The sequence below is a fragment of the Plectropomus leopardus genome, chromosome 2 (assembly GCF_026936395.1).
Source record: "Plectropomus leopardus strain MGB_pleo_1.0 chromosome 2, ASM2693639v1, whole genome shotgun sequence".
NCBI lineage: Eukaryota > Metazoa > Chordata > Actinopteri > Perciformes > Serranidae > Plectropomus > Plectropomus leopardus.
In genome coordinates this window covers 18430866-18443998 of record NC_142177.1, presented here as the reverse complement: position 1 = coordinate 18443998, position 13133 = coordinate 18430866, and the positions used below count along the sequence as shown (strand labels likewise).

Sequence of the window (13133 nt, the reverse complement as noted above, 5' to 3'; positions counted from 1 at the left end):
TTGGAGGTAATTAAGCGGCATCTGCTGGCAGAGAGGCACACTGAAATCATACATTTCTACATTTATATGCAGCGATAGCTTGTCGTGTTCAGATGTGCTGCTGCCCGTTTTAGCCAGGATATTGTTGTACAGGAGATTTTTTAATTTCAGATTAGATACATGAAAAGGAGAGTGAGTAAAAATAAAAGATCAACTGCATATGAGTAATGCCTTAACTATCGTGATTTTTGTTTACCTTTAAGAACTGTAAAAAAAAAAAAAAAAAACATTTGTAGTTGTTTGCAGGAGTGTATGTGCATGTACCTTAGTACACGTGTGTAAGTATGTATGTGTGTATATATATACATATATATATATATATATGTATATATATACTGTATGTATATATGGATGTGTGTGTATTACCTTTTAATTGCATTTTATGTGAATTATGTTGTTTTACCTTGTTTTCTTATATTGTATGGTTTTGTATTGTGAAGCAGTTTGTAACTCTGGTTTATGAAAGCGCTGTAGAAAGGGTTTATTATTAGTAGTAGTAGTAGTAGTAGTAGTAATGGTGGTGGTGGTGGTAATGGTGGTATTTTGTATAAAAAGTGGACTTGACTATGTGTTTTTAGTTATATGTCTTTGGTCCTTGAGTCAGATTTCAGATATTTAACCCTGCTTTTCTCAATATTGATGTAATATTGATTTCAAAGACAAATGACATGTCAATGTCCAGTTTAATGAAATGTATCATATTTGAAAGATATATTAGTATTTTATGTCTTTTGTTTGTTTGTTTCTTTACAATAAGAACACCTTTAGCCTACCTTGGGGTTACTTGGATATTTTGTAGAAGTGTTTTTTATTATTTATTATTTAGTATTTTTTTATTTTCCTGTGGATAAAAGCTTGTTTGGTTTTTGGAGTTTGTATACTTGGTGACCACAGCAACAGTCATGTAACAGGAGAGCACATGGCTGGAGGACAATTTCATGGAGGGAATTGAAATAGAAGAAATTGGGGTACATTTTTGTTAAATTAAAATTATGTTAATTGGCTGTTATATAAGCTCATATTTCCTTTGAATGCATGGATAATAAGAAGAAGTCATTTTTATATTGTGTATTTTTTGTAATGCTCACCCAAATCTGACATTAGCAAGGTAGCATATCATTACTTTTTTATAAAAATGTGACAAAATTTAATTCCCACAAGTTATTTCCATTTCCAAGTCATTTTTACTTTTATGGTGATGGAAAAAGTTGTATGGTAATAAAAATGCCAAAAACATTTTTTTTAAAAAGGAAATGTTTTAATACTGTAAATACTGAATCAATATATTTTCTGTATAAGTGGTAGATTTTCTAAATTTCCGCGAAAATGGACCGCAGTTAAAGAATGGTACATTATCATAGAAAGAAAATATAGGCAAATCTCACTTGTGTTTAAGTGGTTATATATATGTTGCTCATTTATCACATAGCCAACATATTTTATTGAATTCCAATGACATAACAATGATATTACAATGTAATTCAAATGTTTTATGATGTATTCAAACAGCAATTAGGTTATAAATTAAGAAAAACATTCAACTTTTGAAGCCCAAATGAGAACAAATGTCTCACTGACTGTCACACCATCAGCTCACACCTCCACTGTGTGCCTCTTTTGATGCAAAAACAGTCTTCTCGCTGACATACAGTATGTCACAATGTACATTGTAGTGTCTCAGCCCTCTTGCCAATCCAGGGCGCTCTGCAAAGACAACATGGGGGCGTGATGATGACCTTTTCCTCTGACTTGCCCAAACTGCAGGTGACACAGAAGCATGTCTGACTTCACTCTTTCTACCTGATGTCTTTCTCTCAGACTGATTCACTGTCTCGCCTCAAGTGTCCCAGCTGTGGTCGTTGCCCTCCGTCATTTGGAGGTAGGAGGTGATGGCTTCCCTCAGCCCCTCGCTCACCAGAGATTGATCTGACTCTGTACGCTTCCTCTTGAAAATCATTGAACTGGAGGACACAGAGAATGATATTTAAAGACTTGGATGACTAAAGTGCTCATATTATTGTTTATTTAACCCATTGAAACCTGGGTGAATTGACTTGATTTCTTTCAAAAACATGGAATGAAGGCAATGAAAGAAGAAACGACCCAAAAACTGCACTGCATCAAATATTCACAATCTATTGCACGCACATTTGTAGCCTTTTTTTTTTCATTCTGGTGTGGGTTTACTGAATGCTGAAAGTGCTCATTTCCAGGAACATCCTGCGCTACACTCACACGTTTCACACAATCAGACGTGGCAGTTATCCAGCACAACCACTGACTATCTCTCTCTTCTCACATCTCACTCAGTTAACTTTCAGCACTGACTCAAAAAATAGAAAGAGAAGTGTGGGATAATCTTTCTGACAGTGTCAACAAAAACTGAAATATTAAGCTTTACAAAAATGTTGTTTCTTTCTAACCAGGATGCCATCAGGTGTTCATGCGCTACTGTAACAGGGTGACATCTTGTGGCAGTGATCAGTAGAAGCAAGGTTACCTGCTTATGTCTTTCCAGTTAATAGTCGGTCTCCTGATCGCTGTGGGTACAGGCCTGGCCTCTCTAGCGTTGTCGTAACCCTGGATGAAGCAGGGTCCTGTCAGCCGGCTGCACAATCCGTCTGCAGACTCTGGGAGAGGATGCAAGAATTTAATATCACTCTTTTTCTCTGGTATATCCAGGCAAAAAACAGCCTCACATCCTCAGTACACACCTGAATAGTGTTCCACCAGGTGATGCAGGGAGGGGAAGGTGACTCCTGGAGATATGTAGAACCAGCCATTCTGGAGCTTAGAGATGCGGTAGTGCTTCACACAGTCCAGGTATGAGGCGTTGGCCCTCCTTAGGACAGACAGCGAGTAACAATCTGAACACAAATACAGCAAAAAGATGCCACAGTTAAACTACACAGCTCTTGATTCTTAATTCACTCCAGCAATGATTCATGTTGCTCATCCCTCAGAAACTATAATTCTTTCTAAAGCACATTAAGCCACTCTAATGCTCTGACTCACACTGTTACTACATCATGTAACTTGTGGAAACTGCATAAGAAACAATGAAAATGATCTACTGACACCCACCACATATTTTAACATTTTACAGTTAAATTTACATAGTGGTGCCCAAGGGCATGGATGTTTTACTGAACAGGCCTACCAGGCACTGGTGCTCCCCTAGCCTTCACTAGCAAAATGTCAAATATCAAATTAACACATAGCTCCCGGGAAGAGATGCATAGGAACCACAAAAACACACAAAACATCGACAAAGACACACAAAGCAACCACAAAGAAACACAAAATGGTTGAAAAGCAACATAAAACGGCCAAAAAAGACACAAAATAACATCATAGTGGCATAAAAATACCTCGGTAAGACACAATATTACCTCAAGGAGATGACTAAAAAGAACACAAAGAGATACAAAGTGACTATAAGGAGACACAAAACAACACAAAAACATACAAAATTACCCCCCAAAAATACATAAAAGCAACAAAAAGATGCAAAACCGCCAAATAGAGACACAAAATTACTACAAAGAGAGGGAAAAAAAATACAAAAAAGACACAAACTTACCTCAAAAAGATGCATGATTACAACAAAGAGAAGCAAAGCCTCCACAGAGACTCAAAATGACTACAATAACACACAAAATGACTACAATAACACACAAAATGACTACAAATAGACACAAAACATTTAAAAAAAACTACACAAAATAACCACAGAAAGATGCATAACGCCAACAAAGAGACATAAAACAACCACAAAGAGACACAAAATGACTACAAAACAAATACAAAACAACAAAAAAAGACAGAGAATTGAATTGCGAAAATTGAAAGTCAAACCCTGAATTTCCAGCATTTGTTTAATTTTCTTTGCCACCGTTTTGTACCTTGTCTGCATCCATTTATGATACTAATGCCTTTAATTTTGTCCTAATAAAATTCCCCTGCTACTTTCATGCTCTTTTAGGATGGAGACAAATGCTGATGTTCTAAATATTGAGGGGAAATCTACACCTGTGCCGGTGCTACAGGGTTGTGCTTGGATTTAAAATGTTTCTAAAGCAGTTCACAGTGCAAAGAAAAAGAAGCAACTCTCTTACCTCTGTTTGTCTCTGACTCTCGGATCAAAAAGGCTCCGCTCTGGTTGTTTGGCTGCATGAGCAGCTCCACTGCTTTGTACCTGCTGATGCCTGTGAACAGCCACCTGGACAGAGAGAGGACACATTGCATTGTAAAATCTGTCAAAATGACTTTACTTAAAAAAATCTAGGAAACCGACCTGCCTTGAAAGTAAATATAGTTATTATTCTTAATCTATGTTTATTCATATCTAATTGTTAAGTTTATTAATAAAAAAAACAAGTCAATCATATTTGTATTTTCTTAAACATGTTAACATAAGTTGCATATCTTTTATCTTCATCAATGGCGAAATCCTCTTCGTTATGATGAAGTTAGGTAAGTCAGACTTGGTTAACAGAAGTTGCTTACACTTAAAAAGAACAAGGTTATTTCATTCATTATTTTTAAGTTGCAACAGCTTCACAATATTAAGTAAATATAGTTAAATTTCAAGTAAATGTAACACTTAGATATAAAGTAAATATAAATGAAGCTTTATCATTATATTTACTTTGCTTTTTCTGAATCAGTTTCCAAGATTAGTTGTGGATAGTCTCAAATTTTAGAATGGGGACCATTAGACAATGTTGCCATGAATACAAAAAAATATTTTGCTGTTTTCAAATTTGGAAAATCCACTGAAACAGCATCAGATCACATCCCACACTGGAGGAGGACTGAAAGTACAGGAGGTAGAGGCTGATGTCACAGGAGAGAACGGAGGGCTTGTTCCTAAGCTTCGTCTCCACTGAGGTAAAGGTCACCTATTCAGAGACTCCTCCCACCTGTCAGGGGACTCCCCGCCTTCATCTCACTCCTCTGCTGTCTCTCTCACACAGCAGCGAGACACATTTTCTCATGACTGTGACCCACCTGTGTGCCACCTTGGCCGTGTAGCTTGCGGGAATGTAGCTCTCTTGGTCTGTGGTTGTAGATCTCACCATCATGAAATCACCGTCACTGTTGGAGAAGATAAGCAGTTATGACTGACTGCATGTGTCAGGGTGAAAACAAGGGCAAAGGTGAAACAATAAGAGCTACATCACGTACTCTGATATGATGGTGAGTCGTTCCCCAATGCACATGGTCAACTCGCTGCGCTCAAAGGACGGGTAGTCACAGAGGGACACGATCATGCTGTCCTGCAGGGCTGCAGAGAGGAAGGAGAAGATGCATTTAATAAACCAAGTTCAGTTTGTTGCATTTTTATTTATGTGTTTTGCATTTTTATTTAATGAGGAGTACAACCTACATTGAGATACAGGTTCAGGATGATTTTCTAGGATTGTCCGGTTGGACTGACGTCTGATGGGACAGGTCCCCATGTTCCTCGGCTACTTGCTGATTTGAAATTTCACTGGGGAAAAAAAGGGATACGGGGTAGGCATAATTAGAAAACAGTAACCTTCACAGTTATAATTTAATCATCCCTCTAGTTATCACATTATGACTGCCATCAGTGAAGCAGCTCACAGGTACCGCACACTATTGTTACCTGGCAACAAAACCTGCGATACAGGAAGGCGCCTAACCACAACAAAAGGCATTGATATCCTGTGTTACATTTCCATGCAGCATGTTTGCGAGGAATGAAATCTACTTCACACATGAGCAATAGACTTATTTTCAAAAAAGTAAATAAATAAAATAAAGTACAATCAGGAAAATGAACTTTAAGTATGAAAAGTAAAAGTGTCCAAATGCAAAAAAAAAAAAAACTAAAAAAAAAAACTTTTGGGTAATTTATAACAAAACATCATATTTTATAAATTATTCTGAGGTTTTTATGAAAAAAAAAATGTAGCTAAAAGTAGCTAAAGCTGTCAGCAGTCGAAGAAAATAAATAAATTTAAAAAATAAAGTATTTCCCTCTGAAATGTATAGAAGTAAAAGTACATAGTGACATCAAAAGAAAATACTCATGAAAAGTATGAGTACCTCAAATTCATATTCAGGTACAGTATTTGAGTAATTGTACTCTGTTACAGCAGCAATTAATAAAATATCTTGAATAATCTAAAAAATAAAAAAAAAACGAAAACTTGTGACTGATTTCTCTATTTATCTGCAGTAGAGGATGATTGCTGAGTGGAAAACAACTGATATTTCATATCATACAAGTGATAAGGCAATAAGTGTACTAATATTCTGTAAGGAAACGTCATGTTATTGATCAAAAGAAAGAGACAAGACTCATTTGAGCAATCAGAGCAAGTAACATACTCACCTCCTTTAATTTCTGTATTTAAAATGTTCGCCTAGAAATTATATTCCACACAAATAGTGAAGCAGGTCCTTCTCAGATGAACTGCTAAAATCCAAATCTCCTTGATCAAAAATGTCTGTCTGCTGTCAGCACACACACACACACACACACACACACAGAGTTATATCTGTGTCTAAGCTCAGGTTATTATTCAGGTCTGATGATCAATCAGAATGACTGTGTTCCCATGAAGGCAGCTGTGTTTTTGCAGCTGTTTTTAGTGTTGGTGTCTGACTGAAGCGACGAGTGATCCTGCACGGCCTTTATGTGTGTCACCGTGCTGCAACTTCCTGTGACGCTCAAGACCTTCATGTCCTGACTCAGAGCAGTTGATCTCTTGGGTGCAGATTGTTTTGAATAGGGGCTAATAGTGCATCACTTGTTTACGGAATGAACTGAAGGTCGACGTAAGCAGCATTTACATATACATGCACCCTGTGATGCAATGTGGTGGGCTGAAGCAGTGAGAACTTTTCAGGTTGTCTAAATTAGGCTTACGCTGCTCCACACTACATTTTATCTGCCTTTAGATTTTGCAGCTGAACTGTGGTGTCTGGTTAATGGAAACCAAAGTTTCCCTGCAAGCCTAGTTACATCCAGTTACTGTTAGTCATGTTAACATGTTGCCATCAGTGGTGGAAAGTAACAAAGTACATTCATGCAATGACTGTACTTAGTACAAATTCGAGGTGCTTGTACTTTACTCAAACTTACTAGTATATCTGGCAGCTTTAGTTACTTTGCAGGTTCAGATTAACAATACAACATATATTCAATCAATAAATTATATTATTGCATCAATAAGGCTTTATTTGTCCCCAGGGGGAAATGCAGAGGCCATGCAACAGTATAGAAAGTAGTATTTAAAATACATATAGAAAAATTAAATACATAGATGAATTAAAATTACCTCCACATTTACCAGCTTTACCATTACAGCGATGCATTAATGCATCTAAAAGTATAATTTCATAACAATAAGACTGACTGATTGACTGATTCATTCATTCACTCATTCATTCATTCATGCAGTCCTACCAGGGTAGGAACTACTACGTCTGGCATCCAACAAGTAGACATTACGTCAAAATATAAAACAAATACATAATGAAAAATCCATGGCAAAAAAGAAGAAAAAACAACAAAAAAACAGGCAAACTACAACAAAAATAGAAGACAAAACAAAAAATCATCAACAATAAAACTACTAATGACAAAGAGTAAAAACATTTGATACAGCTAAAAACAATAATAAAAGTCCTATTTTAACTTTATTTTAATTTTGGTACTTGAGTATATAGTATTAGAGTATATTTACTGTACATGCTAAAACTTTTATACTTGTACTTGAATAAGATTTTGGATGCAGCACCAGTACTTGTGACAGAGTATTTCTGCAGTGTGGTATTATTAGACTTTAATACTTCTTCCACTGCTAGTTGTAAGTGATGTTAACATCAGATAAGAGTCAAAGCTCTGCAGAAGCCTGACGAAGCCTCCCCTGCCAGCCTACTCCTGCCCTGATTTACTGATCAGCCAGAAGTTCATCTGTCATGCTGACGCTGCAGTCTCAAACACTCACAGTGGAGCAATATGACTATACAAAGAATTTGTAGTCATAACTCATATGGGTGTAAAAAGGTCAAAGAAAATTCTTAGTGGAATTTTAAAATTAAACATTGATTAAGTGCACAGCCCTGAGCCACATATTCATTTTCATCAGTAATGACAGAAATTATTAGCATTTCTAGTTTCAGTCTCTGCTGAGACACATATGCTCACAAATGTCATTAAGATAAGGCCACAAAATGTTCTCTATGATCTCTTTTGTACCTAAGCAGATGTAATGCATGCTTCTTTAGAAGCAGAATAACTGTGGATAGAAAAAATAAATAATCTTTACCAGAACAGGTCAAATATTTGCTGTTCTCAGTGAGAACTGCATGTTGGTGCAGATGGAAAGAACGTTTTTATCAAAAGATTGAGTGTTTCCGCACCAGTGTGTCAGATATGTTTATCAAATGGTTTTCTAAATTGGTTCGCCACATTGTGCAAATTTCCTTTTGGTGTTATCTAACTCCACACAAGTGTTTATGGTAAAAACATTTTTCTTCAGACTGCATTGAAATACAGAAGCGTCTTCTTAAATTGTTTGGATTTCAGTGCTCAGGACATTGCTGGACCTAGCATATTCAATGCCCCAGACAAGGCCCCACTCCCCCCCCCCAATGTTTTAAAAAAGTACCTTGTATTTACTGCAAAGAAACCAAGAGCTAATGAGAAATCAACACAAACAACTTAGATCTGTTTTATTTTTTTTTTGTACTGTGCCCCAGATGGCTTTTGTCTTTTCTTTACATTTACTCCAGTGCTCTCTGGACTTTTTCAAACAGAGATGGCTCATCAGGGCCACTACAAAATCTCTTCTTGGCTGTCTTTCCTTTTTATACAGAACAACAGTGGCCCCAGAGTGGGATTTTAGATGGCATGCTGGCAACCCAGAAAAAAAAACAGGCGTGATGAACATGACCCACCTATAGGAAAATCCATTACTGGCTCAAAGTTTGGGCACAAAAAGTTAACTCAACGACAAAGTTGAAAACAACAAAAACAAACAAACTGGACAGACAGTATTCATAGTCATGGTGTGACTGCGCATCAAATCTGGATCAATATATCAATTCAAGGATGAACGATCCAAAATTATCAATGCAAACTGGAAACATAAATACACATTGCCATCAAGTTTAGCCTTTATATTCAGATTCTAATGGCAAGTCTATGATGTCATTTCTGTCAGACCAACACCCCTAATTCACAGCAGGGTTGCTGCATTATGATATTCAGATAATGTCTCCACACCTGTGTCCTTATTGGGAGGTTAAATTATTTTTTCCATCTGTTGAGGAAAATTGTCATGTTGCACCATTCATCAGAGTTGGATAAGAGAAGCCTCAGTGGTGGGAGACACATCAGATTATCAGCACTTTGTTTCTACAATGGTACAAGTTCCTTACCTTGAAGTCAATCTCCTCATCTCGTTTTTAGAGCAGCTGACCATTGTTTTTTTTTTAATGTGTGCTAAATATAGACTCATCTCATCTATGACAACAGAGGTTGTCGCTATGAGGAAATAAGAACAAGTGTGGTTGGAAACTAACTCACCACAGTCGCCTCAATGTTCCACTAACAGAAGAGGAAAAGTACGAGCAATCCTTGCACTGAGAACTTTTTCTTTATCTCATTCAAATCAATTCACTGCACTTGTATTTTATGTGCACTTGGACAGCAGATTTACTGGCAATTTACTGTTAAATGAAAACTGCAGACATGTTGTCATGTTGTAGCTTTATTCAGTAGTAATATAAATGAGTTGAATCAGCAGACAGTGAGAAGCACCACTGGGCCCCTCAGTGAAGGGACTCATACTTTTCACAGGAGTACCCACTTGTTAAAGGTTGTTAAAACATCTCTGAATAATCTAATCAACTGAACAAAAACACCAACACAAAGCAGAAAGAAAAGGAGTTACAAAAAAAAGATAAAAATAAATGAATGTATGCAAAAGGACACACTAGTACAATGACTCCTTTACACTGAATATTTTTTCATAATGTTATCTCTCCACAGCTTTAATTTAGTGTGCTACAGTCTGCAACAGTTCTTCCATGTATCAATTTACCTTTCTTTCTGCGGCTACAGTAGTTTTAGCGATCGCTTTGTATACTTTGTGACTAATTCGGCCTCACATTGCAGCAAGTTTGGGATTAAAACACAAAGACACAGTGACTCAAAATCAATGCAGCCCACAAGTTTAGAGTTCACAACAGGAAAGAATAGTAAAAGAGTAAAAGTTGTGCAAAGAAGGGAGCTGTTTTGAACAGATGGAGGATTTCTACAGTGTGTGAAGACATTTAAACAAAGACAATGTGAAAAAAATAAATACAAGAGGGTTGAGTCAATCATTTAGTTTGACCATTTGAATGTACAACACATCTGAATGTAGTTTCTTGTAGGAATGTGACTTTTACAGTATATTCAATACTCAATAATATGCATCTGTTAATATATTTATTACATCCTCTTTTCTAATCACATAGTTCATTACAGATCCTCCTGGGCTTGCTTAGGAGTGGGATGAGAGAGAGAGAGAGAGAGAGGGAGAGAGAGAGAAAGAGGGGGCACATAAGTTACTATGGGAGTGTGCAGAGGGTTGGGGAGGGGGGATGGGGGGTGTTTAGCAGGAGACCTCCATGGTTTGGGGTCCAGCCTGGTTGTCCAGGGCCCCGGTGGCGCTGCCCTCCAGCAGGCTGTTGAGATTGTTGCGGCTGCGACTGCTGTCCATGGAGGTGATGCTGGAAGAGGAGGCGGTGCGAGAGCGAGCCAGACGAGTCATTCCTGCTGACGGCACTGAAAAACAGATCCGTGCATTAATATTCCACGCACACAGAGTCAGCACACTGTGGGAACACTCAAAAGGGGAACTATACCCATTTTCAAAATTCATACATATTATTCCTGTGGTCTAAGAAGGTCCAAAAATATTAGTAAACATGAACAACTCTCTCCCAAATCCAAACACGAGAGTGCTAAAACTCAAATCTGAGATTTATTAAGTATAAAGTCTGGATCTGCTGCAATGAATTGTGGAAGATGTTAAAGAGAGAGAGCCCCTAGTTTATAAATTACAAATATTTGTTTCGTTGAAATGGTGTGTGTGAGTGTAAACGGGGCAGTTGGCTGGATGGGACCCTGGGTGGGACAGGTGGGACATTTTGACGTTGTGTTATCCAAGCGACAATGCAAGATTTTAACAGCAGTTAATGGCTAATTCAAAGAAGAACAACGGCTGAAAATGTCCACAAATAGTGAAAACAATGAGATTCAGGAGCTCCTTACCCTCCAAGTAGATCAGCTGCCATCTAACAGAGATGGTGAACGACTGTTGTGTTACAGTAACAATGTTGTGCCTTTGTTACTGTTTATAAAGCATTGCTAATGCATATGTTACATGTCACACTAGAGGCCAATGCTGTTGTGTCAAATGCCACACCCCTCACATCTCTTTTGCCTCCAGGATGCCAGCATGCTGTCTAAAATCCCACACTGAGGCAGCAAGATGTCTCCGTTGTTTGGTTCTCTGTAATAATATAAAGGCGGCGCAAAGAAGGGATGTGTCATGTTCATTACATGTTCATGGCAAAGGGATTTTCTACCCGAAACTTATTGTAAACAAACACTGTCTATATGGGTGCATTTTCTGTTTCAGAAAAGAGAAAACTACAACTGAACAAATCTCACTTGGGTATAAAAAAGAAAAAAAAGATTCTGTGGATATTGTCTCTGGTATCTGGCTTTGAGAGAGAGCAGCTTATGTTCACAAATATTAATTAAACTTTCCTTGGCCATGGAAATAACATACTTGAATTAATTTATGTGTTTTTCCCCTTTTGGGATACCAAGATGCAAAAACTTAAGAGTGTACCATGCAAACAGTTCTCAAATATGGAGACCAATCAAATAAAAGTAAATGAAAATGATTGCATGTGTGTCTACTGTTGAAAAAAATAACATCAAAGCGATACAACAGCAGAATACAGCATTTGCAATACAACTGAACTGACTAAGGAAGCAACACCAGCAGGTCATGCAACAAAATAGGACACTGAGGACAGAATCCATGCTAAACTCCTACAGGGAGATGAATGTGTGTCAGGGTATGCAGAATGATCTCACTGTGTATAAAAACTGACTGACTGCATCCACCAAACTGAGCTGCTGTTGAATACCAACATGAACCAGTGCCCTCTGGAGAATTTCTGCATACAATGACATTCATCCACTGTGGAGTGCTAAGAGGCCAGTGGGTTCAAAACTGTCTTGTCTGGCAGCTGCTCAAGACTCTGGTACCTGATTCGTTGCTCAGGTGACTGAGAAGAACGTAGGGAACTGTAAGCAATGATTAAAGAAGGAAGAAAGAGAGGGAGAAATATTGAAAAGGCAGCTCTTGTGTTGCTTTATCCCGCTTCAGTGTATTACTGATTCATACTGAGGCTCTGCCGCAGCTTGGTGGACAAAAAGCTGTTTGCTATCAACAAAAGGTAAGAAATCATCGCATGTGTGCAAACTGGACTCTTTATTTCCTGTACTCTTTGGCTGTTTCTCTTTTGCATTTCACACTGTGGCAATGTGTTAATGAGGAAAAGCAGCTTTCAGAAACATGCTGAGGTGTTAAGATTTATTTTCCACACTTTCTCTGCATGAAAACAGTCTTTTTAATCAGTTTTAATCCTGCAGTGGCATTTACTCAACAGGGGGACTCGGTGGCCTTTAAAGCAACACTGAAGCATTGACATACTGGCTACACCCGAGGGTGCCTCCCACGGTGAATGGTTTGGGAACGGGAGAGAGCAAAGAGAATTAGCGTTACAGAAATACACACACAGACAGGCGTCATCTGTATGGCCACAGCAAGCAAACCTACATTCATTATGATTTCATCCATCCCATAGAGTCTAGTTGGTGCGCTGCACGTCAGTATGGTCTGACAAAAATGTGTTTGTTTTTCTTTGCAGATGAATGACCTGAGGGCCTGTTTAAGTATGCACTTGGAGTCTCTCTAGAACGAGACTGCATCATTAAACAGTTCTTGATAGAGAAGAAAATCACACAAGGCAAAAAAAACCAA

General features: G+C 37.8%; 2 protein-coding genes across 4 annotated transcripts in view; both read right to left on the bottom strand.

Moving 5' to 3' along the window:
- Positions 1–1424: 1424 nt before the first annotated feature.
- On the bottom strand, positions 1425–6698 carry sla2a (Src like adaptor 2a). Its single transcript, XM_042496436.2, has 8 exons — positions 6407–6698; positions 5432–5536; positions 5230–5329; positions 5053–5139; positions 4158–4261; positions 2754–2906; positions 2540–2669; positions 1425–2000 (listed from the first exon to the last, which is right to left on the bottom strand). Exons 2-8 carry the CDS (start codon positions 5502–5504, stop codon positions 1877–1879), a joined length of 771 nt encoding a protein of 256 aa, XP_042352370.1. The 5' UTR covers positions 5505–5536; positions 6407–6698; the 3' UTR covers positions 1425–1876.
- Positions 6699–9778: 3080 nt separating this feature from the next.
- ndrg3a (ndrg family member 3a) overlaps positions 9779–13133 on the bottom strand; it is a 50342-nt gene continuing 46987 nt past the window's right edge. For 2 of the 3 annotated variants that reach the window (XM_042503287.2, XM_042503305.2), the window contains 2 exons: positions 12356–12394; positions 9779–10855 (listed from right to left, as the gene is read on the bottom strand). In XM_042503287.2, the coding sequence (XP_042359221.1) occupies positions 10683–10855; positions 12356–12394 (212 nt within the window). In that variant the 3' untranslated portion in view covers positions 9779–10682. The remainder of the gene's footprint in view (positions 10856–12355; positions 12395–13133) is intronic. The other variant, XM_042503296.2, reaches the window with a different exon arrangement.

What these genes read in the sequence shown, in the direction of transcription:
- sla2a (XM_042496436.2), bottom strand. Translation starts at nt 5,504, where the DNA reads ATGGGGACCTGTCCCATCAGACGTCAGTCCAACCGGACAATCCTAGAA. An exon ending in CGACTCACCATCATATCAGA is followed by an intron (nt 5,140 to 5,229) that starts GTACGTGATGTA and finishes CTTCTCCAACAG; the next exon opens with TGACGGTGATTTCATGATGG. An exon ending in AACTGGAAAGACATAAGCAG is followed by an intron (nt 2,001 to 2,539) that starts GTAACCTTGCTT and finishes TGTGTCCTCCAG; the next exon opens with TTCAATGATTTTCAAGAGGA.